At 38.1% G+C, this 22,080-nt stretch overlaps 5 protein-coding genes and 1 long non-coding RNA gene across 6 annotated transcripts in view; 3 read left to right on the top strand and 3 right to left on the bottom strand.

The window, feature by feature from the left end:
• Nucleotides 1-644: 644 nt before the first annotated feature.
• Nucleotides 645-2,065, bottom strand: LOC145728136 (corepressor of RBPJ and splicing regulator-like). The gene is made up of 5 exons (XM_081978164.1): nucleotides 1,885-2,065; nucleotides 1,637-1,796; nucleotides 1,354-1,582; nucleotides 1,104-1,301; nucleotides 645-1,051 (listed from the first exon to the last, which is right to left on the bottom strand). The coding sequence occupies exons 1-5, from the start codon at nucleotides 1,954-1,956 to the stop codon at nucleotides 739-741; spliced, it is 972 nt and encodes a 323-aa protein (XP_081834290.1). The 5' UTR covers nucleotides 1,957-2,065; the 3' UTR covers nucleotides 645-738.
• Nucleotides 2,066-2,130: 65 nt separating this feature from the next.
• LOC145728129 (nitric oxide-associated protein 1-like) lies at nucleotides 2,131-4,820 on the top strand. Its single transcript, XM_081978149.1, has 6 exons — nucleotides 2,131-2,920; nucleotides 2,971-3,445; nucleotides 3,596-3,967; nucleotides 4,026-4,284; nucleotides 4,332-4,552; nucleotides 4,615-4,820. Exons 1-6 carry the CDS (start codon nucleotides 2,249-2,251, stop codon nucleotides 4,779-4,781), a joined length of 2,166 nt encoding a protein of 721 aa, XP_081834275.1. The 5' UTR covers nucleotides 2,131-2,248; the 3' UTR covers nucleotides 4,782-4,820.
• A 186-nt stretch (nucleotides 4,821-5,006) lies between these two features.
• On the bottom strand, nucleotides 5,007-6,215 carry LOC145728139 (eukaryotic translation initiation factor 3 subunit G-like). Its single transcript, XM_081978167.1, has 3 exons — nucleotides 5,962-6,215; nucleotides 5,559-5,913; nucleotides 5,007-5,436 (listed from the first exon to the last, which is right to left on the bottom strand). Exons 1-3 carry the CDS (start codon nucleotides 6,100-6,102, stop codon nucleotides 5,066-5,068), a joined length of 867 nt encoding a protein of 288 aa, XP_081834293.1. The 5' UTR covers nucleotides 6,103-6,215; the 3' UTR covers nucleotides 5,007-5,065.
• Nucleotides 6,216-6,299: 84 nt separating this feature from the next.
• On the bottom strand, nucleotides 6,300-12,800 carry LOC145728125 (uncharacterized). Its single transcript, XM_081978138.1, has 15 exons — nucleotides 12,661-12,800; nucleotides 12,286-12,596; nucleotides 11,974-12,233; nucleotides 11,476-11,922; nucleotides 9,443-9,728; nucleotides 9,060-9,333; nucleotides 8,778-9,009; nucleotides 8,430-8,717; nucleotides 8,102-8,369; nucleotides 7,878-8,043; nucleotides 7,661-7,804; nucleotides 7,350-7,597; nucleotides 6,933-7,299; nucleotides 6,598-6,880; nucleotides 6,300-6,545 (listed from the first exon to the last, which is right to left on the bottom strand). The coding sequence occupies exons 2-15, from the start codon at nucleotides 12,583-12,585 to the stop codon at nucleotides 6,344-6,346; spliced, it is 3,765 nt and encodes a 1,254-aa protein (XP_081834264.1). The 5' UTR covers nucleotides 12,586-12,596; nucleotides 12,661-12,800; the 3' UTR covers nucleotides 6,300-6,343.
• LOC145728147 (uncharacterized) lies at nucleotides 12,681-13,123 on the top strand. The gene is made up of 2 exons (XR_014178014.1): nucleotides 12,681-12,800; nucleotides 12,866-13,123. It is a non-coding gene; the product is annotated as an uncharacterized LOC145728147 (long non-coding RNA).
• A 2,235-nt stretch (nucleotides 13,124-15,358) lies between these two features.
• The window catches only part of LOC145728126 (ecdysone-inducible protein E75-like), a 49,712-nt gene continuing 42,990 nt past the window's right edge, over nucleotides 15,359-22,080 (top strand). The window contains exon 1 of the mRNA XM_081978139.1: nucleotides 15,359-15,572. Coding sequence (XP_081834265.1) covers nucleotides 15,380-15,572 — 193 coding nt within the window. The 5' untranslated portion in view covers nucleotides 15,359-15,379. The remainder of the gene's footprint in view (nucleotides 15,573-22,080) is intronic.

Below are 22,080 nucleotides of genomic sequence, written 5' to 3'. Positions count from 1 at the left end.
GATTGTAAGGTGCACGCAAATTTGAAAAGTGTCACGTGACTTGCCCCTTTATACAACCAGTACAGTCATGTGCGATGACAATTTTTTTCGTTTTTAGTGAAGGGATCTCGGAAACTCGTCGGTTAAATGGGGAATGAATTGCAGTTTTAGGGGACCAATTTAAAACCATTTTTGTTTTGTACAAAAAGGTTATAGCTTTTACTAGATATTTAGCAAAAACCAAATTTTGACGATTTCTTTTAATTGATCTGGGTGAGTTATTATTTGTTGTAGAAAAATGAAGTAAATACAAAAGTTGTAGATAATTTTACCCCGAAAAAGATAGGCTAACCAAATTTTGTCTGACAGCTGTCATTTTTGAGTTAGGACAAACTTACTTTTTTTTAAATGGGAAGCATAAAAGCAGAGACAACCGGTATCAATCAGTACATTATTATCTCTTAAAATGGCGGACTTACAGCCTTTTTCGTTTCGAATTTACAATTTTAACATGAAAACGTTCATACTGATTTATTATTTGTTTGACATTGACAGCTGGCATAACATATGTTACAACCAAAATCAATGTAAACGGAGAAATGACAGCTAAACTGTTTTCAAAACTGATCACCAGAGGGAGTATCTCTTATCTTGAAATGCCAATAGCACGGGGGACAAATAGGGACTTTATTTGAACTTACAATCTACCCAATACATCATTTATATATTATTAGTAAAGATTATCAAATTACACACAACTCAACGCCTCTGTCTTTTAGAATGCTCCCTATCTCCGCTGTCTGATCGTCTTTTTCTGTCTTTTCTATCGCTCATTTGTCGCGCCTCTCTTTCCTTCTTCCTTTGCTCATAACTTTGTCTTTCTCTATAGCTTTGCGGTTTGTCCTCATCACTGTCATTTTCAATCTTGACATTTTCGCGTTTCACATGTTTCTTTGGTTTGTAGGGTTTGCGTTTTTCCCCGTCACTGTCCTCATCACTGCTATTTTTGTTCCGTTCGTTTACTTTTTGTTTTTCGGCGCGACGTTCCATTTTTTCAATTTTCTCCAGTTTCCTAAAGACAAATTGTTAGTTTTCTTCATAGTTTCAATGGTAATTATAATTACTTTAACAAGGCTTTTTTTTGTTTTTTAGTCAAAGACTTTAAAAACCTGGTTTCATCATTCTCATCTTCATCCTCACTGACTAGTAAATGTTTGTTGGCTTCCACTGTATTAATGTGTTGTTTCTTTAATGCCAATCCATCTTCCAGCATTTGAGCCACCAAAGACTTTTCATCCAGGATAGAGGTACTTTCTAGGGACCTAAATAGAGAGTTTCAACAAAACTGAAACTGAAAATGGTTGCTACACTCACCTGGCGGCACTCATCGATAAACTATACATGGGGCATTCTTTGTCAGTGTTTATGTGTCCCCATTTGTGACACTTTATACATCTGACATTCCTCACTTGTATACCAAAAGGTTGGTCGCGGATTTCCTGGTCACCTTTACAATAACTCTCTCTGGGGGCATTATATTTCCTTTGCCACTCAAACTTGTACTCAGGCTCATCATCTTCTTTTTCTCTTTCCTTGCGGGCACCTAATTTTGACAAATTGGAACTTGTAACAGTTCAACACAAAAAAATTTACTCACCTGGAGGAGGTTCATACATAAAACTGACTGCCAGTTTGTCTTTGCTTTCTTTGCTCAGCATGGCCTTGTTATCATGCAAGTCTTGCTCTTTTTCATACTGTTGTCTTAGCTCTTCTTGACGTTTTTTGTACGCTTCAGCTTTCTGCTCTGCCATCCATACCTGTGTACAAACAATAGATTAGAGAAAGTGTGAAAATTTGGGGCTAATTTACAAAGGTGCACTATGATGTTGATGTGTAAAAACCTACCCTTTTTAAGTTGTCTCTGGACGCTGGATGGAAGAACTTTTTGCACATGTAATTATTGAATCCTTTACCCATCTTGCTGGATTAGTAAAAACAATTCAATCAAGAGAAAATTAATGATACATGAACTACAAAACAAGGGTTTTTTTGTTTTTCTATGTCTTCTACTTCTACTCCGTCATCAAATAATTGTTGTCAAATGTCAAAAATGACGTTTGCCCTTTTAATAAAAAAAAAGAAGAGAAGGTTAGAAACTTGAAACTAACCTCAACAAATTCAATTTAAACGTTTTACATTGTTTTGTTGTGATTACCAAAAAGTTTTAACTGTTTTAAGTTTACTCTATTTCACTACATATTGAAATCAAATGTTGCTCCTGAAACGTATTTCCGTTTCGTCATTGAAACGAACTCGTTGCCAAATATGCCAAAGGTCACTAACTGCCAAACCATCAAATTCGGAATTGGAAACTACACAGGAACCTCAAGAAGATGATAAATTAGCGAAATACGCCGAAACGCTCCTTTACAACAGCGTGATTGAGTCAAAAGTAGTGAAACCAGGGTTTGTAGCAAGTAAAGTTATTTCATCCAAGCAACAAAAATTGAGATTGGCTTTGCAAACTGTGCAACCCTTGCCGCTCACTTTAAAGTATTACAGTGATGACCTGGAGAAGAGTTTTAACAGTGAGCCTGGTGATCATGAAGGTTGCAGTAATGTAAGCCCATTAGAATCAAATGCTCCTGCTATTTTTCCCTACACAAATGTTAATTCCAAAGTAGATGATGTTAGTTACAAAAAGGCTAAGAATGAGTCAATAAAAAATGAAATAATTGCTAAAAAAGGGTATCTGGATAGGGATAATCAAAAGAATTGGATGAGTTATTATGAAAATTTTATTGAAGAGGTAAATGAAGATGAAACAGACATTACTGATGTTGAGCCTTCAAAAGATGATATTAATTACGGCACTCCTGACAGACAGTATCCTGTGAGTGATACACCTTGTGGTGGATGTGGGGCATATCTTCATTGTCAGGTAAGTGTTACTTCTGTTCTTCTGTACAATTTAGTGACTGAAATTTGTAGGACACCTCTATACCAGGTTATCTGCCATCAGAGATATTCAAAAATTGTTTCACCCCAATAGGAGCCAATCTACAAGCAGTCTTGTGTCAAAGGTGTCATTTTCTAAAAGAATACAACATAGCTCTACAAGTGAGAGTGTCTCCTGATGATTATCCTAAAGTACTCAAAACAATTTCATTCAGTTCTGGCACGGTATTGCTACTGGTAGATTTAACAGATTTTCCTTGTTCTATTTGGCCCGGCTTGGCCGATATAATAGGCCCCAAAACGCCAATTGTAGTAGTTGGAAATAAAGTGGATTTACTGCCTAAAGATCAACCTAAATTCATGGAAAACATCAAAAAAATTTTGGTGGACAATTTGAAATGTTGCGGTTTTGGTTTTGCACGAATCAAACACGTTGAGCTGATTTCTGCCAAAACCGGTTATGGGGTGGAGAGTTTGATTAATTCTTTGCATAGAATAAAAAGAAAAGGTGGGGGGTGTTCTTTTAATTGGTTAAATATGTTGATGTATCCTAGTTTGTGATTGGTCAAAAAATCTTTTAGCTTGCTGCTTTTTTTGACCAATCACCAACTGCAATTTAGGCAAAATACCCAATACCATAAAAAAAAATTTCTTCCAGGGGATGTGTTTTTAATAGGGTGTACCAATGTGGGTAAATCCACGCTATTCAATTCATTACTAAAATCTGACTTTTGCAAAGTGCAAGCTGCTGAGCTGATACAATGTGCCACGACCAGCGTTTGGCCGGGCACCACTTTGAGTCTGTTAAAATTTCCTATTACCAAATTTACCGCTACTCGTATGGAGGAGCGTCAGAAACGTTTGATTGAACTGAAAAAACTTGAAGACAGAGAGCAGGAGATTAGAAAAGAAGCCTTAATCGAATCTCGTTACAAGGCGCAGGAATACGCCACTTTGTCCGGACGGGTCGAACGAACTTATCGACCTAAAGAGCCTGAACGTTTAGTTTTGGACAGTTTTACTTCTCAAGGTATTCTAAATTTCCCAAATGGTAGGAGATATCCAAGAACAGTGGTATTTTGTTGAAGGTAAAGAAACGATGCGGGGCCAAACAGTAATGGGCATAGACGAGAATCTACCCGAATTTGCTTTTGGAAAGTGGTGTTATGACACACCTGGAGTAGTACACCCTGATCAAATCCTACACCTATTAACCACCCAAGAATTGCTGAAAACCCTGCCCAAACAATTGATTAGACCAAAGAGTTTCTGCTTTAAACCTGGCACAACTTTATTTATTGCTGGATTGGCTCGATTGGACTTTGTCGACGGACCCAGACCTATCAGGTAGTCATAATCCTAGACTAACTGTACTTAACAACATACATATTTAGGTTGACCGTTTTTCGAGCGCCATCTTTACCACTCACAGTATGTGAAACTAAGAATGTAGACTCAGTTTATGAACAACTGATAGGAAGTGAATTTTTCGGCGTGCCAATCTTTCAAGGCGATAGGGCTGCTAGTTGGCCTGGACTGGAATTAGCAAAAACGTTCAAGATTTTCGGAAAATCGGCAAAAGAATCCAGTTATGATGTGGTGTTGTCTAGTGCCGGTAAGAAAATCATAATAAAAGGAGATTTAAAAATTATTTTATATTTTGATGTACGAGTCTAGGATGGGTTTCCATTAATTGCGGTTTAGCCGATTACCATTTTCAAGCCTGGACTCCAGAAAAACGAGGAGTGCATATTAGAGACTGTTTACTACCTAAAGCAGTGCAGTTACGGGGCGGTAGAGTGAGATACAGTGTAGCTTATCGGAAACACAAGCTAATTATTTGAATTTTAGTTTATTAAAGTTTTTGTAATTTTTGTCTTTTATTACTGCATTTTACTTTTAGCTTACGTTAGGCTGAAACCTTTATGGAGCCAAACGTAGTTTGACAGATCTGATCAACTGTCATAACAACATAGGCGACCTGACCATAACAATTATTGAACACCCCTTATCTTTCATTGAGCCTGAATGAGAGTTTCCAATATTGCCAATAATAAAACAAACTAAAAGCCATCATATTGAATTTATTGATTATATATAAAGTAAATTGATTAAAAACCAAATTCCACTACTGATTATTTGCAGGCTTTGACCAGTCCACACTCAAAATAAGATGGTCATAACCATGCCCGTGCAGCCTAAGAATGGCTTTAGCCGCGTCCGTTTTAAACTTGAAATGAATGTAGGCAAATCCTTTACATATACCCGTTTGTTTGTCCTTGGCCAAATACAATTTGTGGATGGGCCCAAACGGTTTCACCAATTCTTCCAAATCCATTTCTGTGGTGGATTCGCTGAGATTGCCAATACGGATCGCGCAGTAGTTATCATCGCGACGCGCCATATTCGGCCCGTCTGCCCTTTTTGCTCCACCATCTCTCAAACTGGGTGGTACATACTTGGAACCACCAGGTTTGCTAGAGTCAGCACCACCAGGTCCTGAAAAGTCAGTAAAAGTATCATTGAACCAATAGAATGAATGAATGACATCATTCAGTCACATTTACAATACAAGGAGGCTTTGTTGACTGCATAAAATAGAACAACATAAATAAACTCACCTGCTGGTCCTCCAGTTGCAGCTGGTTTCTTATCATCAGGCACCTTTCCACCAGCCAAGATTGTGTCCTTCCATGGACACTTGGAAGTCCAATGGTCACCTCCACAAGTACGACACTTGACAACATTTTTGTCTCCCAGGGCTTTCAGTTTATCAATTCCCTCATCCTCTTGCTTGTTGTCTTCCTCTTTACTAGAGATAAACTGCATGTAGACATCTTCACCGACAATGGTTGTAGCTGGATTGGGGCCGGGCTTATCGCCCGAAGACTCTCCAAACTTTTTCCAGGTCTTTCTCAGCGCGATTGTCTTGGATACGATGCGTTTTTCAATCTTGTACGTTCGTACAATTTTCACCTAAAGTAGTCACAATGTAGAAATAATAGTTAAATGAAAAGTAGTTACCTTCTTGTTATCCTCATTGTATTTGTATTCAGTGACAATTTTCTGGCCGTTCTCCACCACCTCTGTTGACGGTGGTAAAGCGCCACCCTCTAACTCGACCTCGTCAGCCCAGCTGGACTTTACCTCTTCAGCAGCCGGCATTTTCTATTTTAATCAGTTTTTTACCAAAAATTACTTCACTAGGTAGTAAAAATTAGGAAAAAATTTGTAGAAAGTCAAGAAACACGTTCAAAGAACAAACTGACATTTGACACTGACAAAACTATAAGAGAAGAAGAAAAGTAATTTGACATATACACATGTAGTTCATATACCTGATTGTAAATTATAAGAAAAAGTACGCATGCTCATTTAATTCACATATTTTTTAGTTAATTCACTATTAACAAAAGCAAACAATTTTTTTGTTGTTAGGGATATAGCGAGCGTCATGAGGTTGCACAATTTTGTAAGGAAACAAGTTTTCTTCTTTAGTTGGTAGATAAGCGAAAGCACAGTCTCTCCAAGTGTGCGTGGGAAATTGGTAGGCAAAAGTGGTGGCAAAAAATTCGCGGCCAGTTTCCACTGTTTGTTGCTTAACATTCCTAAAACCCACAATTTACCAACGACATCAGCACAAAACTATTCAGTGTCAACCTGTAAAACTCGTCAGTTTGTTGTGCTGCAACTTTTCTAATCTGTTTGGCACTCCTCCAGGTCATAGTCCTAGCCTTAGCGTTGGTGTAGGGCATTCTAGTCGGTTTCGATTGGGTGTAACAGACATCAGTGTGCTTCCACCACGTTTTGCTCTGGGTCACGGATTTCGCTTTGTCGGTATAAGTCCAGTAACGTCCAATCCGCATTTCCAACCACAATTTTATAATGGGCAATTTTTCAACTTGGGGAAGTTTAGCCAAAGGAAACCCATCTTCGGCCATACCTTAAAATGCATATTCAAGCACCTGGTCCTTGAAGATGGGGTCCTAACAAACCTTTCAAAATACGCTTTAACACATCCATGAGAGACTTTGTTGACTTGGGCGTGTCACGAAATATGGCAAATCGTTTAGACTGGAAACAATCCGGCAATGGATCTTTACCGGAAAGTAAAATTGGTTTAACTGGCCTAGGAATGGACACGTGACAACTTGCAGTGTCCGAATCTTCACTCTCAGTTGAAGATTCTTCAGACGTTGAAGTTGATGATGCAAGAGACGAAGAAAACTCAACAGGTGCAACATTTTCTTGTTGATGTTCTATCACTGTAGGTTCGGTTTGAATTGTTTGATCATCATAATGTTGTTGGGTCAGAATTTCGTTATTTGGCGATATAAACTCTTCTTCTGGAGGAGGTAATTCCTAAATTAAATCGTGTTATTCTAGGAAATTAGTTATGCAACTGTTCTTACCTGTCGAAATTCTTCAATTGGATTAAAATCCTCGCTAAACAGTAAAGTACCGCGATTCGATCCGTCAGGCGTTTCATCATATAAAGCGACCTTTTCCATTTCCGTAACTTCCATGTACTTCTGAAACTCGTCCAGGCAAGTTTCGTGGGCTTTTTCGAATTTTTCCAACAGTTTTTCGCATCCGCACGGTGTCGTTGGCAATGCTGCCGACATTACATAGACGTTTTCATCGGGCATGGCTTTTACACCTGCGCATCAGTATTTATGGTTGATAAACGATATAAGAGCAGTACTAAACGAAGTGCAAAAACCTTTAATTTCGTATTTGATTCGGCCAGTATTGGGCAGTTTGGCTCGTTGACGTTCCAACGCTTCCGCTTCAGCTTGTTCCTTTTGCGCTTTAGCACATTCGCATTCTACTGGCGGTCTTAATCCAGATATGACATATACCGGACCTGTCAATTATATGTAAATCACAACCTTGTCAAGAAAAAGGCTGGACAAACTTATGACGCTAACTGAGCAAACCTTGTTTAGTTTTCGTAACGCCAGAAATGCAGTATTTCAAAGGCTGCTTCTTCATGCGATATCTGGTTGTCACTCGTTGTTTATACTCGTCAAGTTTCTTTAAAGTGGTCAAGTGGTCGTGCATACAGGAGCATAAAGGTTGATGGATGCCTTGCACTACGTTAATCTAAACAATCAATAAATGTAAAGACCCATTGCCAGAGCAAATCACATCGATAACTCACTTGATTGCCGCTAGGTGTAGTTGTAGTCCCGCCCATAACATGAGTGGCGTAACCTTGCCTGATTGTCTGGTTGCATTCTTCACAGGGGCACTTGGAGTTCAAAAAACAGTCTAACTCTTCTTTGCAACGACATTGTTTGGATTTTAAGTCAGACTCTGTGGATTTTACAGTTTCAGATGACGATGGCGCTTTTGAATTTGGTGACGTGTCATTATTAGTACAATCAGGAATACACAATGGCACTTCGGATGTTTCTACTGTACTTGAGCTAAGAAAGTGATTGTGGTATAAGTATACCACATCTATAATTTCTGTGCAGTTTACTAACCTGTGTTCTTCTTCAGAAATTGACGTAGCCGAATCTTCATCATCACTAGAAGACGTCAAACTTTCAGATTCTTTATATTCCAAATAATTCATGCAATGACTAAAACAGTCCGGTTTGACGATGTCACAACTGCATACGGCTGGAAAGCCCGATACCCCGGCGGTTGTAACTCCAGAGAGATGAAAAATAATTTCAGACTCTCTCTGGATCAGTCCGTTGTTTACGAAAGTAATTGGCTGAGTTCTGAGTTTGTTTTGAAGTTCTAAAACTTGCAGTTTCTCCCGATATCTACGAAATTTCTTAATTTAATAGCTAACTAGACATGAAAAGGCTTTATTTAAAACTGACTGCAAAACACATTGGCACGGTTTCCTAGCCACAACAGACACCAAACTGTATACAACCCCAATTTTTGTAAGTGTAACTCCTCCAATTACAAACTCAGCTCCATTATTTAATAAAGCTTCTCGGCAATCTTCCAGCTGTTTTTTGCGCTCTAAAACCTCACTACACAAGCAAATTTTCTTTCCTGGTATGCCGGTTACGTGGTAAACCGGACCAAACTTGGTCATCACCACGTCTAAAATAAACACCTTGTACACACTTTACTACACAAATTGGAGTAAATACTTCCTAAAATGGTTTTGCACTTTTCGTCTGTGAATCTTTGCATAGCAGCGGCCAGTACAATTTTGTCTCTATACGCCCGATAGCATTCGCACATTTCACTCAGTGTGGTGCCCTGTATAATTGGCACAGGACACTCACACTTACAGGGAGTGGCTTGCCATCCTCCATGAATTCTAACCAGATTTTTCAGTCGAACTTGTTCGATACAATCGTTGCAGAAACACAAAGAACCCAAGTATTTTTGAGCAAATTTTTCGCACACACTCCTACCAATCTATCACAAAAAGTACATTTATTGTTGATCCACAAATTGTCGAGTTTGTGCTTGGTCAAGAAAAAGCAGTAAGCTAACCAATCACAAACCAACCACAGTACGGACTAACCTTTTGTTTAGTTACCACAACTGAAGGTGGTGGACAAAAACACTGCAACTCCTCAGAGGGTGACACTTTGCACAAGTGTGGTATGATGAATCGTGAATCCAATGCTGGACGGTTTTTGCGGTTTAACATGTTGTAGCATAACTTTAAAACTGTGGGAGGGATCAAGTGGAAATTTCTATCTTGATTCCCGGGTAGACTGTCGAAATATTGCGAAGCCGCTCTGTATTCTTTCAGATAGTCCTCAGTGTCCTTATAGCATTCTGATCGCTTGGAGCAATCAGCAGACCTAAAATTCAGTCGAGTATTAAGTTTTATGTAAAAAAAAAAACAGAAAAAACCTTAAACCTTTGATACTTAACCAAATATTTCTACTTTACAAAAACTGAATTTTAGAGTCAAACAGTCAATTCTTAATTTTAATATAAAAAGTAAGCCTAAAACCTAAATAGGTATGTTATATCCAAACTCCACATATTTCGGAACCATTTATAAAGATTTTTTTGTAAAATTGGATGCCTCAAATCTAGGATTTTTGGTGTTTCTTTATTTTTTGCAATATTATTGAAAAATAAAAAAATGCGAAAAATGTGGAATATAGTATACTTATTTGGGTTTTAATGCTTTTTTTTTAAACTAAAAGTAAGAATAATATTAAAGTGACTTCTATATACAGTTCAGGATGCGTTTAGTCCTTTTTGAATGCCTAAATAAATTCTATTTAGACTCACCAGTGGCTTAACATCTTGTAGCTAAATTGATTTTTGGTTTTAGAAAACTTACACCGCGATGATTGCCCTTCAAAATTCCATTCATTTAATTTTCCCAATATTTTAGTTTAGAAACAAAATTTTGAAAAACGGTTTTTACTGGAATATTTGGAAGTTATTTGGCTATTTTTTTGGAATTTGTGTCATGGTGTCAAAACTAACCCACTGGAGGCAAAGGACTCAACTAAATGAACTATATTTTGGTTGATTTGAATGCTATTTTCTTCAAACTTTGCCACCGCTTTTTATCTGACTGTACCAAATTTTGGAGTGTTTTTTCGTGTTATTGAATCGGAAATTTAATAAGGATTTCAAAAATATGCTTAAAACAGTTATTTTCTTATTTCAAGTGGGTTTTACAGACGATTTTACCCTTGACTGTCTTTTCAAACAGTGTTTTTGGCAGTTAAAACTTTGACACCGCTTTTCTACCGGACGGTCCGAAATTTTGTAATGCTTTTTAATGCCATTGGAGAGGAAATTTAATGAGGATTTTAAAAATGTGCTTAAAACAGTCATTTTCTTACCCCCAGTGGATTAATGGCGATTTTGTCCCTGACTGTACTTTCAAACTGTGTTTCTGGCAATTCAAACTTTGACACATCTCTTTTTTCCTTTACTGTACCGAATTTTGTGTTTTTTTAGGTTATTGGATAGAAAATTTAATGAGAATTCCAAAAATGTGCTTAAAATAGTCATTTTCTTCTTTCGAGTGGGTTTTACAGCCGATTTTACCCTTGACTGTATTTTCAAATAGTCTTTCTGGCAGTTCAAACTTTGACACCGCTTTTCTACATGACTGTACCAAACTTTGTAGTGTTTTTTCAGGTTCTTAGATAGGAAGTTTAATGAGGATTCCAAAAATGTGCTTAAAACAGTCATTTTCTTACTCCAAGTGGGTTTTACAAGCGATTTTCAACGAAACCAAATTTGTTAAAATCGGTCAAATCGTTAGTTACAGCAGGTCATTACAGAAACAATTGAACACCCCCCACCATCTTTTTTTTTGAAATCACTGAAATTTTTGTTTTACTAAAATACTAGATAAACTGGTTCTCTTTAAAAATGTGAACAAAAACTTAGAAGTTTGTTATGAAAAAATTATAGAAAATGCAATTTTTAAATTTAAGATGGCAGTTGGCACCCCTGGTGGTACACCCGGTACAGTGTGGTAGTTTGTGATTGGTCAAAAAAGCAGCTTCTTGACCAATCACAACTACAAACAAGCCATATGGACCTTAATAATTATTATCAAACAAAATATACCTTCTTTCAATCTCCATACTAACAATATATCCAAAATAAGGACTTTCCGGATATTGCCGATGCTTGTTAGTATAAACTCCGTTAAATTTTGGCGGTGGTGGTTGATAAGTTAATGGCTGCAAGTAAGGTGATTGATTCTTGATACTTTTTTGTCGTTTTCTAATTGTTTGCGGTTTTGTTGTACGTATTCGAGGTGGTGAAGGAATGCGCACGTGGAGCTCCCTTAAAGTGGCAGTAATGGACAGATGAACTACCGCAGAAAGCAGTAAACGGTCGTTTAGGGAATAGTTAGTTCTGGAAGGATCTAGAAGTTGATAGAACACTAGAAGGAATTCGACTGGGTCACCGCAAGAGTGTTTTAGAGCTTTTTTAAGGTGTGATTGGTTGGGTCTGGGGACTAGACCAAGGTTGCCTAACACTTCCTTGCAGTGTTCAGTTGAAGTTTGACTGTAAAAAAAAATTGATAAAAATGTTCCGGAAGTTCTATGTGGTACATACAAAAGATCACAACAAACAGCCTCTTCCAGTTTGTCGACAGCGGCTATTTGTAGTGGATTTAATTCCATGAACCAATCAGGGCCCACCAAGTTTTGCACGATTAGATGACCTTTTTTACGCACTTTCATTCTTTCTTTACGGACTGCTTTACATGAAAGTTTGTGCTCTTTTCGCGCCACTATTTGTTTTTGTTCTAGTAGTCGTTGCCACACTTCTTCCAAGAACTCAAACTGAGGAGGGCCTCCACTAAAGTACTTCATCTGCAGAAATGCTCCATAAATACTAAATAAATTACTGCAATAAAAGTTGTACCTTTTTCGACTTCTTGGGTTTGCAAATTTCCGGTGGGATGTCCTTGTAAGTGGCTACTGTTTCTTTGTAGTTCAACTTGAGATCACCTTTTTGCATTTTCACCCACGTTTCCGAAATTTTGTAGTCGACGCATTGTTTCGTGGGTACGAAACTCTCAAACGCGTCTTCTTTCGTTTGGTTGGACGTGGGAAGGATTTTGCCCAATGAGTACCAAGGACTAATTTTGGATTTTTCCATCATGTCTTGTCCGACGGTCTTTGACTTTGCCGATGTCGGTTGGAGGGGTTTTTTGATCGCCATTCTATCCCACACTAAGCAATTTTGTAAAGTGTAATTCGTGCAAATCAAAATGATTTACAGAAATGTTAAACTGACATTTTTGATGACATATTTCCGTAAATCGTAGTTTTTGACCGGCCACTTAGCACAATTGTTCAAATTTCAGTGGCTGCAGATGGCAATCTTGTCTTTGTCTAACAGTAGTGTGAATAGAGAGACACAAATATAGTTGGTATGTAAGTAACAAGCGCGTCTATATTTGCGAAACGGCTGTTCCCCCGGGCAATGGCCCTTATTATAGTGCTGCGGCGGTCAAGGACACCCCAAAGGACGATACTCCCGACTCGAACTATTAGAACTAAATAGACCCGCAGGTTGACGTCGTTTTTGCCTTCTTTCGCATTCTATGGCCGTACAAGTAGATGTGTAGAAGATTGTTATAGTTCTTTGTTGCTGCTTGTCTTTGCCTAGAAAAAGTTGTGGGTTAAGTTTGTTCAGTTTAAGTAGCCAATTGTATTATTACTTTAATATGTTGTGAAGCAATATAAAATCAAACGCTCATGAAGTGGACTAAAAGAACTTCTAATCTATCCACCTTGGACTATTTTTTCTAGACCACTAATGCTAAAGTCCACTTGAAATATCTGCATGGTGGCTAGTTTATAATTCTTGACCAAATACAAACAACAAACAATATACTGCACATGTGGGCATACTATTACACTATGACATAAGCGATTTTGGTGAAGAAATTAATTTGGCTGAGACATTGTAATAACAAGCCGTGCGCCTTCACCATTTGTCAGGATTCTATTTCGAAAAGACATTCATGTTAAACTGCAAGAAAAATCGCTTGCGAGTAATAAATATAAGTCAAAACCGGATTGAATAAAAAGCTTAATTGACGAAACTGAACCCGACCTCGTTATCGCGTTCAAACACCCAGTATTTTTACCCAGTAACACAAAGAACAAGAACCTTAACAACATTTAAAATGTAAATATTTATACATCGAAAGCTACGACTTGATAACGATTTCAATGTCAGACCAGCATTATACGGTCATTGTCTTTACTATAGGTTGAATGTTATCGGCGGCTCGACGAACAACTCCTACAGCTCGAACCGATTAAAAACGATATTTATTAATTAAATCACATAAGACTTGGTAAAGATTTCCAAACAAAGCGAACGAGCACATAAGGCCTTATAAATAATATATAAAAATGGTCACCGGTGAGTGAAGAACACGTTCACATCATACACAGTGAGGTGAATAACACGTCAGGCCATTTACTTGTTCTGGCCGCGCCGTAACACGCTCTATAATTTAGGGCAGTTACCCTTTGAAAACCCCCCCCCCCCAACCCCTCGCAGACGGGGTCTTTATTCCTGCAGATTGAGGGTTGCAGGAAAAGCGTTCGGGCGGATAACCGACGCCCGCCGTCGCAGTCGTCGTCGCCGCCGTCTCGTGACCCGACCTGCTGCAGGTGGTTGACCGCGGTGTGTGTATATATTCACCCCCGACCATTTCTCGCTTCAATATGTTGCACAATCTAGGAATTGCCCCAATTGTTTCAATTCAACTATTAGAAAAATATAATCAATCATAAAATCAGTGGCAAAAATAATTGTTGCAAACTAATGACAGGTCTTCATACACACATACATCACACACGTCATAATGATATGTCACTTTACTGTGACAAACAGATTGACGCATCAGTGACGTTTTGGTTCACTTTGCGTATAAAAAAGGTGTGGAAAGTCTAGAAGACTGTTACTACTGTTAAAAACAACTCAATTTTGACAGTTCTGACATAGAAATTTATTATAATAATAATATCATGTTAAAAATTAAGATAGTGCTCTGTCATTGAAAAACCATATTGTCAACCCAATTGTCAAAAATATACTGTCATTGAGCAGCTGTCAAAAAATTTGAAAGACACAATACAGGCAGCCATTTTCAAACAGATTACAAAATTCTGGAACGTAATCAAAGAGAGACGATAAACTGACACAAAAGTCTTCGTAATGGATAAACACTATTATAAAACAATCCCCTTTATTGAGATGGGACTAAGTTAGAAGAGGACAATGATTGAACTAGACAGTGTCGCGCGTTGCAGCCGCACGCACCCCCTACGCACCTATCAAGTGTGTCCTGTCCACCAAACTGAAAATCGATTTGAACGTCGTCGAGTTCAAGGCACTCGTTCAAGGACAAGGCCAAACACTCCCTCGGCCAACCACACTCGCGCATTTGATTCCGGGCTCGCGACACGACCGCACCGAATCGCGTTCGCGAATTAGCAACGACGCGACTAAAACTACCCCTGGACAGACGGTAATCCGGGAACGCATCCCGCGCAATACGCGTGCGCGCCCTATACGCGAACGCGGCGTGCCAGAAGGGCATAAAGGTTTCACTTTCATTGCTCGCGTCGCTCTCGGTGCACGACGAGCAACTCTACTCAGTGTATACCGGTCGGTCAGTAGCGTCTCTACTTTCAGTTTCGTTCTGTTGTTTTTTCCCCGTCACTGAATGACGGTGAGAAATTTGTGATAATCAACCATGGAAAATCGCTGGTTAGATTTTGCGGTCCCGGAATTAAGCGATGACACCAATGATCAAACACCAAACATGTTGATGTGGATGTGAAACTATAACTTTTTATAACTGTCATTTCAAGTTAGCACTTTAGTTTAGTCAATAGTTAAGTTAGAAAAGTCGCTCTTCCTGCCTATCTTTAAAAAAAAAGGCGACTGTTAAGTATTCGCGCCAAACTAAACGCAACCAGCTAATCACACCATGCAAACCTCCACAATCATTTTCAAAACCGAAAGCAAGAATGAATTTCGAATACCTACGGGGGGAATCGTTTCGTCGTCAACGTCCTCCCCCACCATCACAACCTCAATGAGACCGCCACCACCACCACCTCCGCCAAAAATTAAGTTGGAAACCAAACTGGAGGAAGCCACCAGCTCTATTCCTGATCTAGGTAAGTTGTTTACTCTTCACTTTTGATGGGATGACTTTGACAGTGACATGTGCAGACAGGTAGTTTTTCAGCAAACTATTTACTTAAAATAGCATAAAACAACGAATTTTCCAACCTAATCTATATAAATGACGAGAACAATGAACTTTCCTTGAAGGTGACACCGTCCCGAGACCGTTTGCGACGTTATGTTTGTGCTTGCACTTGACACTCGCCGGGCACGAAAAATCGCCTGTTTGTTGGAAATAGGTTTGAACGGTTATTCATGTGTATACGTTGAAAAAAAAAAAAAATCAGTCGGCTACCAGACCCAAAATAACACTCAATCAAGGTCTAGGTCGTAACCTTGCCAAAAAATCGCCTCATCCTACGGACGATGGTCAATTATGCCAAATCTGCATGTGCAGCATTTGCGCAAATCTCAGCAGAGCAGATGGTTGAATGTGATTGGTCAAAACAAAGCAAGAAGCTGCAGTTTGTGATTTCGGATCCAATCAAAAGTCACGTGACCTCTATCCCATTTTATAATTATGATGTCACGTGATTTTCAGATTCATTGAACGCTTTTGGATCCGAAATCATGGATCGAAAGAATGCGGCTCATTATTAGCTAGCATTATACAAAACCAAAAACAGGGATTTGAATATCAAAAACAATCCAACTTGGTCATCTGACCAACCGTCAAATGGAGTTACATTCATTGTGGCAGACACACGTCACTTACAAAGTTTTCTCCATCTTTGTCTAGCCCATTGAATTGTAATGATTCGCTCTGCTCAAGCAGGTTTTACACCAAAAGTTTTAATTCAAATAAATTCATGAACTTCTTGGAGCATAAAGTGATTTGATTTTACACATTTATGTCAAAGCTGTCAATGAAAACAGTTTGACCAACCCAAGTGAATTTATAGTGTTTAGGTGGTAATAATTACAGATTATTCCTACTTGTTTTTCTGGTATTTTTGATATTTTTATTTTAAAATTTCATAATCATCCTGAATACTGTGTTTATGTTGATTTTTGTATTGAGTTGTGTTGAGTTGCCATTGACTTTCCTATCAAAATCCTAGCCTAAATATCTCATTGATCAGTTGTTTGGCTTGAGTTTAAAGTAGTTCTTAAATTTAGGCCTTAAACAAAGACTTTTTAGGGTACTCGTTCAAAAACCCTGTAACCCTGTAGAAGTTTGGCAAAACTTATTTATTGTTTCTAATATTAATTTAATAACAATGTGCTCTCACATAAGATTTTACATCATCTTTAGTTAACCCATTTTTCAGCTCATTTTTTTAAGTGAAAAATAATCGTAATCAAAGCCAAGTCGAATTTACCAACAGTCGAGTTCCACTGACGTCATTTCAATTTTATAAACCGACTTAGAAAACTGCGAAAATACCCATTATTTTCATTATAATGCGTTACATGCAAATAGCATCAGCATATAAACTTGCACTGGTAGGTTAATTTATATAGATCATAACAAAATACTGTTTTCGTCCTGAAAAATGTTCCTACAACATTTCACACATATTTGTGAAAAAGAAGTGAACAGTCATCCACGTATCAAAAGATTATTTGACAAATTTTCGTTTAAACAAAACGATTTCAGCAATAAGGAACTGAAAAACGTAACGCGGAAGTACCGCATTAAGTACACCTAGTTACGGTAGCGTCCTTGTCCGCTGAAATCAACACATTCCCGAAAAACGACATTGGATGTAGATTATCATTATTATTATCACCAAACATTATCTAACCTTTGAAAGTGATTATTTTTTTGGCAAGGCCCCATCCTCAAACCGTTTAATTACCTAATCCTTACACGTGGACACGTATAAGACTGTCACAGTCATCTTTATGTAACCAAAATAGTTTTAAAAAGATAACGGTTATGTGTAATAATTAAAAGTAACCTTGACTGGTTAAGGTCAATTTTTGCGACAAATAAGCCAAAAAATCATGAACAACCTTTAGTACATGTTTATGATAAGAAGGCTGTTGTTGACGTTAAATTTTAACCGGTTTGTTCAAAAATTCAAGCACCATTGTCAATGTATTTATTAGAATTAATGCTGATTATTAGTGCGTCAACCAGATTTTTGTTCCAAAATTTTCTCTGTAATGCTGATCATCTATAGCAAAACAGCTTGCTGGTAGTTTAAAAGCGTTCAAGTTCAATTACAAGTGCGACAAACAGCACCACATAGAGATAAAGTATTTATAGGTTTATCAACCGTTTATCACGCAAAAATGCATTCACCAAATTAAAAACGTTTCAAGTATTGATACCTTTTTCCGTTTGGATCAAACGTCACCATGATATTCCCTTGGGACTTAAAGAAAGAATTTTTCTTTTTTTGAATGAACGAAGGCAATTTCTGTATAAATTACCAAAAAAAAAATAATGTACACTATTCTAGTAGTAGTTCCCATTTAAAATGGTAATGATCTCAAACCTGACCCTGACAACTGGTTGGTAGACGTGCAAGGCCGCGGTTATCGCTCTTATCTTGACGTCGAAAGCAAAATTATATTGTTTGCTATCCAATACAACATGAAAACATTTTGCCAAAGGTGCGGTAATCTTTGAAAATTCAAAACACTTAAAAAATACTTAAGTGTGTCACTGAATTGCACCATCGTTCTACGGTAACGCCTGTGATAACGTGCGAGAAAGAGAAAAGCTACCAAAAACCAAAATCTCTATAGCTATTATAGACTCTATAAAAACACTTTTTACCCCATTAGTATCCTAGATTGCACACACCTGATCCCGAAAACGGCTTAAAGGCGTCTCTTTCTAGCTTTCCCCCTCACTGTGTCTCTCTGCCTCTCTCGCTTCTCTCTTTGGGCCTCTCAAAACGCGTGCCGGGGTGAACGCGTGCCATCAACCTTGGCCCAAGAACAGCATCACCGGGAGCCCCGGACGAGGCAGCTCCGGACGAAGCCCCCAGAATAGGCCTCGTTCAAGGGCATCTCCGTCGAGATACGACACCTAGAAGGAGATATTTTTATTTTTATCTCTCTGTTCCCCTTTTTCGTGTCTTTTGTTGGCTTAATCCACTAACGTTATACAGTCATTTTGTTCAAGTAGTTTTTAGATGTTGAGAGATTTGAATGTGACTGATTACATTCAAAATATTTCAGTCTAAACAACTCTTATCTAAGTTGTCCTTACATTCATCTTACTGAAGGCCAAGAAAAATGGATGTTAGTAAATTTGTATCAAGTTACTTTATTTGTAAAAGTTTCTGGACACTTGGTGGATGTATAAATTGCTTATAACAGCGGTGTAGAGGAAAAATTGGCAACTTTAGTTACATTTTCAGGCTAAAATTCAAAAAGTTAGGTGACGTAAAACCTGCTCCAGAGCAACACAAGGACGTTAAATGAACAAGCAATCAAAAATTACTTTAATTTGAAAAAAAGCATGATCAGTAGGATTATTTTCCCTTCAGCGACGCCCACATCTAAGTGACGGATAAGGGATGGGGGTGACCGAAAAATACGCCCACATCCCGGCCTAAATTGGGGCTCAAGGTTTATTTAGCGAGAGAGGCCGTTCACCCCTTGTCGACCCAGGCAAAATTCCAGCATTGACATCATTTTAAGCGCCGTAAAGGGATGTTTAGTTAGTAAACAAGTAAATAACATGTTTAAATATTCAAATCACTCATTTTGGTCATATCTCCCAGTCACTAAAATATCAAAATTGTTATTAGACTCGCTCTCAGACCAAAAAAGCTGCATTTTTTGACCAACTAACTATAAGATTTACGCAAAAACTTACCATGAATGGGCAAAATTCATACAGAAAACGTACAAATTTAAAGAAACAAGTTTTCTCATTGGATAAACCCAAACAGTTTCCGCACTTTTGTGGGGTGTGTGTGTGAGTCATGGGGAATTTTTCTTCCCCCTTCGTCATTGGGAAAAATTCGTTCTAAACACGAGGGTTTCCCTTTTTAAAGCGGGCGAATAATAAGACGGCTCAAGATGGGCGAGGGATGAAAGTTTTGATAACGAAAGGCATTAGCGGAATATTGGACGGGGTCGTTCGGGAAACGTTTCTTGGTTTTTTTTTTTGAGGGGTGAATTATTCATGTCGCGTAATTTCAGTTCTATATTTATAGAAAGATGACAATAAGTATAGATTAACTAATTTACGCCTGTTGTAGACTTGCCTAATGTATTGAAGTAAAGATCAAACAAAACCAGAAAATTTTCCTTTCCCTTTTAATTGCAGATCTTTCACAAATTTCCAGCCATCATCTAAAATTAGTTCCACACATATAAAGGGGCTTCGATGTATGTTAATTTTAGTACGATTTATTTATAAAATAGGTTAGAAGAGGAGTGGGCTAATACTAATAAGACTTCTTTTACAATTCAGCCTTGAGCATTTTTAAAACCAATAGTATTACCAAAATGTAAAAATTCAGCACGTGCAAACAATGACATTGTTGCTTGCACCCCCAAAGTCTTAATAAGCGGAGCCCCATGGGGTCGATCTTAAACTTGATAAAGGAGGATGTAAAGGGGGACGGTGTTCTTATGAAATGCGTGATTTATACAACTGTTCCATGCAAATTAGATTTTTTTAAGGGTAAATCCAAGCCAGTTAGGGGTAGTTCATTTATACCAGCTACTTTGATGAATTTTTTTTTCATTTAAAGAGTTTAAAGCACCGGAAGTTCTCATAGTACAGCCACCCGGTATATGTAAACTATCTTTAAGTACGTGTTGACTAACATTGTCGTTAAAAAAGGTACACACATTCAGCCTATTATCCGTTTACCCTTGAAGATTGTTGTTCTGACCTTCTGGCCCGACCGTCTTTAACCGAGAACTCCAGGAGTTAACGTTTCATTTATTGCCCTGTTTATTTTCTTGTTTGTTTCAGCCTGAAACAAACTAACACAAATAACCGATGAAAAAGTCTTCTTTCAAATGATGTAATAATGTTTATTGAGCTAAAGGAAATCATTCAATGCCCTGTTAAAATTAACTATACCCATTAGAATGTGATGTGGGCCAAGGGCGTTTTTTTATATGTCAGAGGCACTTTGAAAACTCGTTCTCATGGTGCGTTCCCGACGTTTTATTGTCGAGAGGGGGCCCCATTTTTTTTTTACCCGTCACTGTCTGGGTCGTAGACCGACCGAGTTTAATTTTTTATATCGTTTTTTTTTTCTTAGAAATATTATCACTTAAACCTTTTACTAAGTTAAACTTACAGAAATATAAATGTCACAGTATCAATTCCCTTTGATACTGTGACATCTTTGTAAAAACCAGCTAATTACATAAACAGTTTTAAGAACACATGTTAGATTCCCAATTTTATTAGAAGATATTTCAATAATCCTCAAATTTCATCCATAAACATTTTCTAACCTAACCTGTCATATCTGAGTAAAGAATGAGGCTAAGATTAGTGCAACTTTTTGCCATCAGCGGCGTGACGTGACTGCAAGTCTGAAATTAACCCCTCAAGTACAGAAATTCAAAAAAAACAATTTGCATCGAAGTTGCTGCACAAAAGAATCTAAATGTGTTAGCGCGTTTACAATGCGCGAAAAGAAGCAGCAAAAACCCTTTATTGAAATTGTCGTCCGTGATGGCAAAACGGCCTCGTCTGGACCTTGATGGCATGGTTGCTCGCATCTTCTTTGTTCAATGGCCGCCGACGGCCTTATTTATAAATCGCCCTCTTTTAAAGGGCAACCTTGACTGTTTCAACTCATTCGGAACTTTTGCGTTTCCTTTTCGCTAATTTAAAACTGAAGTCTCTTGTCCTTTGATGAGCGAACGTTTCGAATACTCCGCTAATGTAATTGCGTCAAAAAGAGCAAATTTCTCCCGTCGGTTTTGTTCCTGGCAACGCTGTATCCCGCTTTCCCCCACCCCAAACCGTCTGGTGTCCCCTTCTCTCCTCACGGTCTGCAGGCCCTTACAATAACCCTGGTGCCACTGAACTCTACCGAGTCACCTATTTACAACTTCACTTTCAATTATTACTTCCTCTCTCTTCCTGTACATTTTACATCCCTTTTCTATACACTCCAAATAATGGATGTAAGCGACAGACACTGTTCATATTTTTCAAGCCGTCTACGTCTCCAAACTCATAACGAAATTCCGGTCTTGTCATATAGTGGTATAGGTATAAGAATCAAGTATTTTTCGAAGAACAATGGTCCCAAAGCAGGACCGGGGGCAAAAATATGCACACAAACGAACTCCTCTAATTGGGAAAAGCATCACGCATCAGATGTCGAAATGATGAATTTCTGAAGTTCAAGCTTGGTTCAATGACTGTTTTGTCGTACCTTTTTGCCTTTATCCTTCGTTTGTGCAACGTTTGCGAAAAGGCAACGTCCTCCCGTGCACTCCGCGAATCAAAAACTTACAATGAGAAAGTAGCGGTTAGAGACTGTCTGTCATAAAGGCGCAACTGGATTATGCTCAGAGTTATAAGTATAAAAAAAATAAATTTTACAGTTG

This window comes from Ips typographus, linkage group LG4 (genome assembly GCF_016097725.1).
Source record: "Ips typographus isolate SLU linkage group LG4, UJ_Ityp_2.0, whole genome shotgun sequence".
NCBI lineage: Eukaryota > Metazoa > Arthropoda > Insecta > Coleoptera > Curculionidae > Ips > Ips typographus.
Note: the sequence above shows the minus strand (reverse complement) of the source record. Positions and strands in the feature narration are given on the sequence as shown.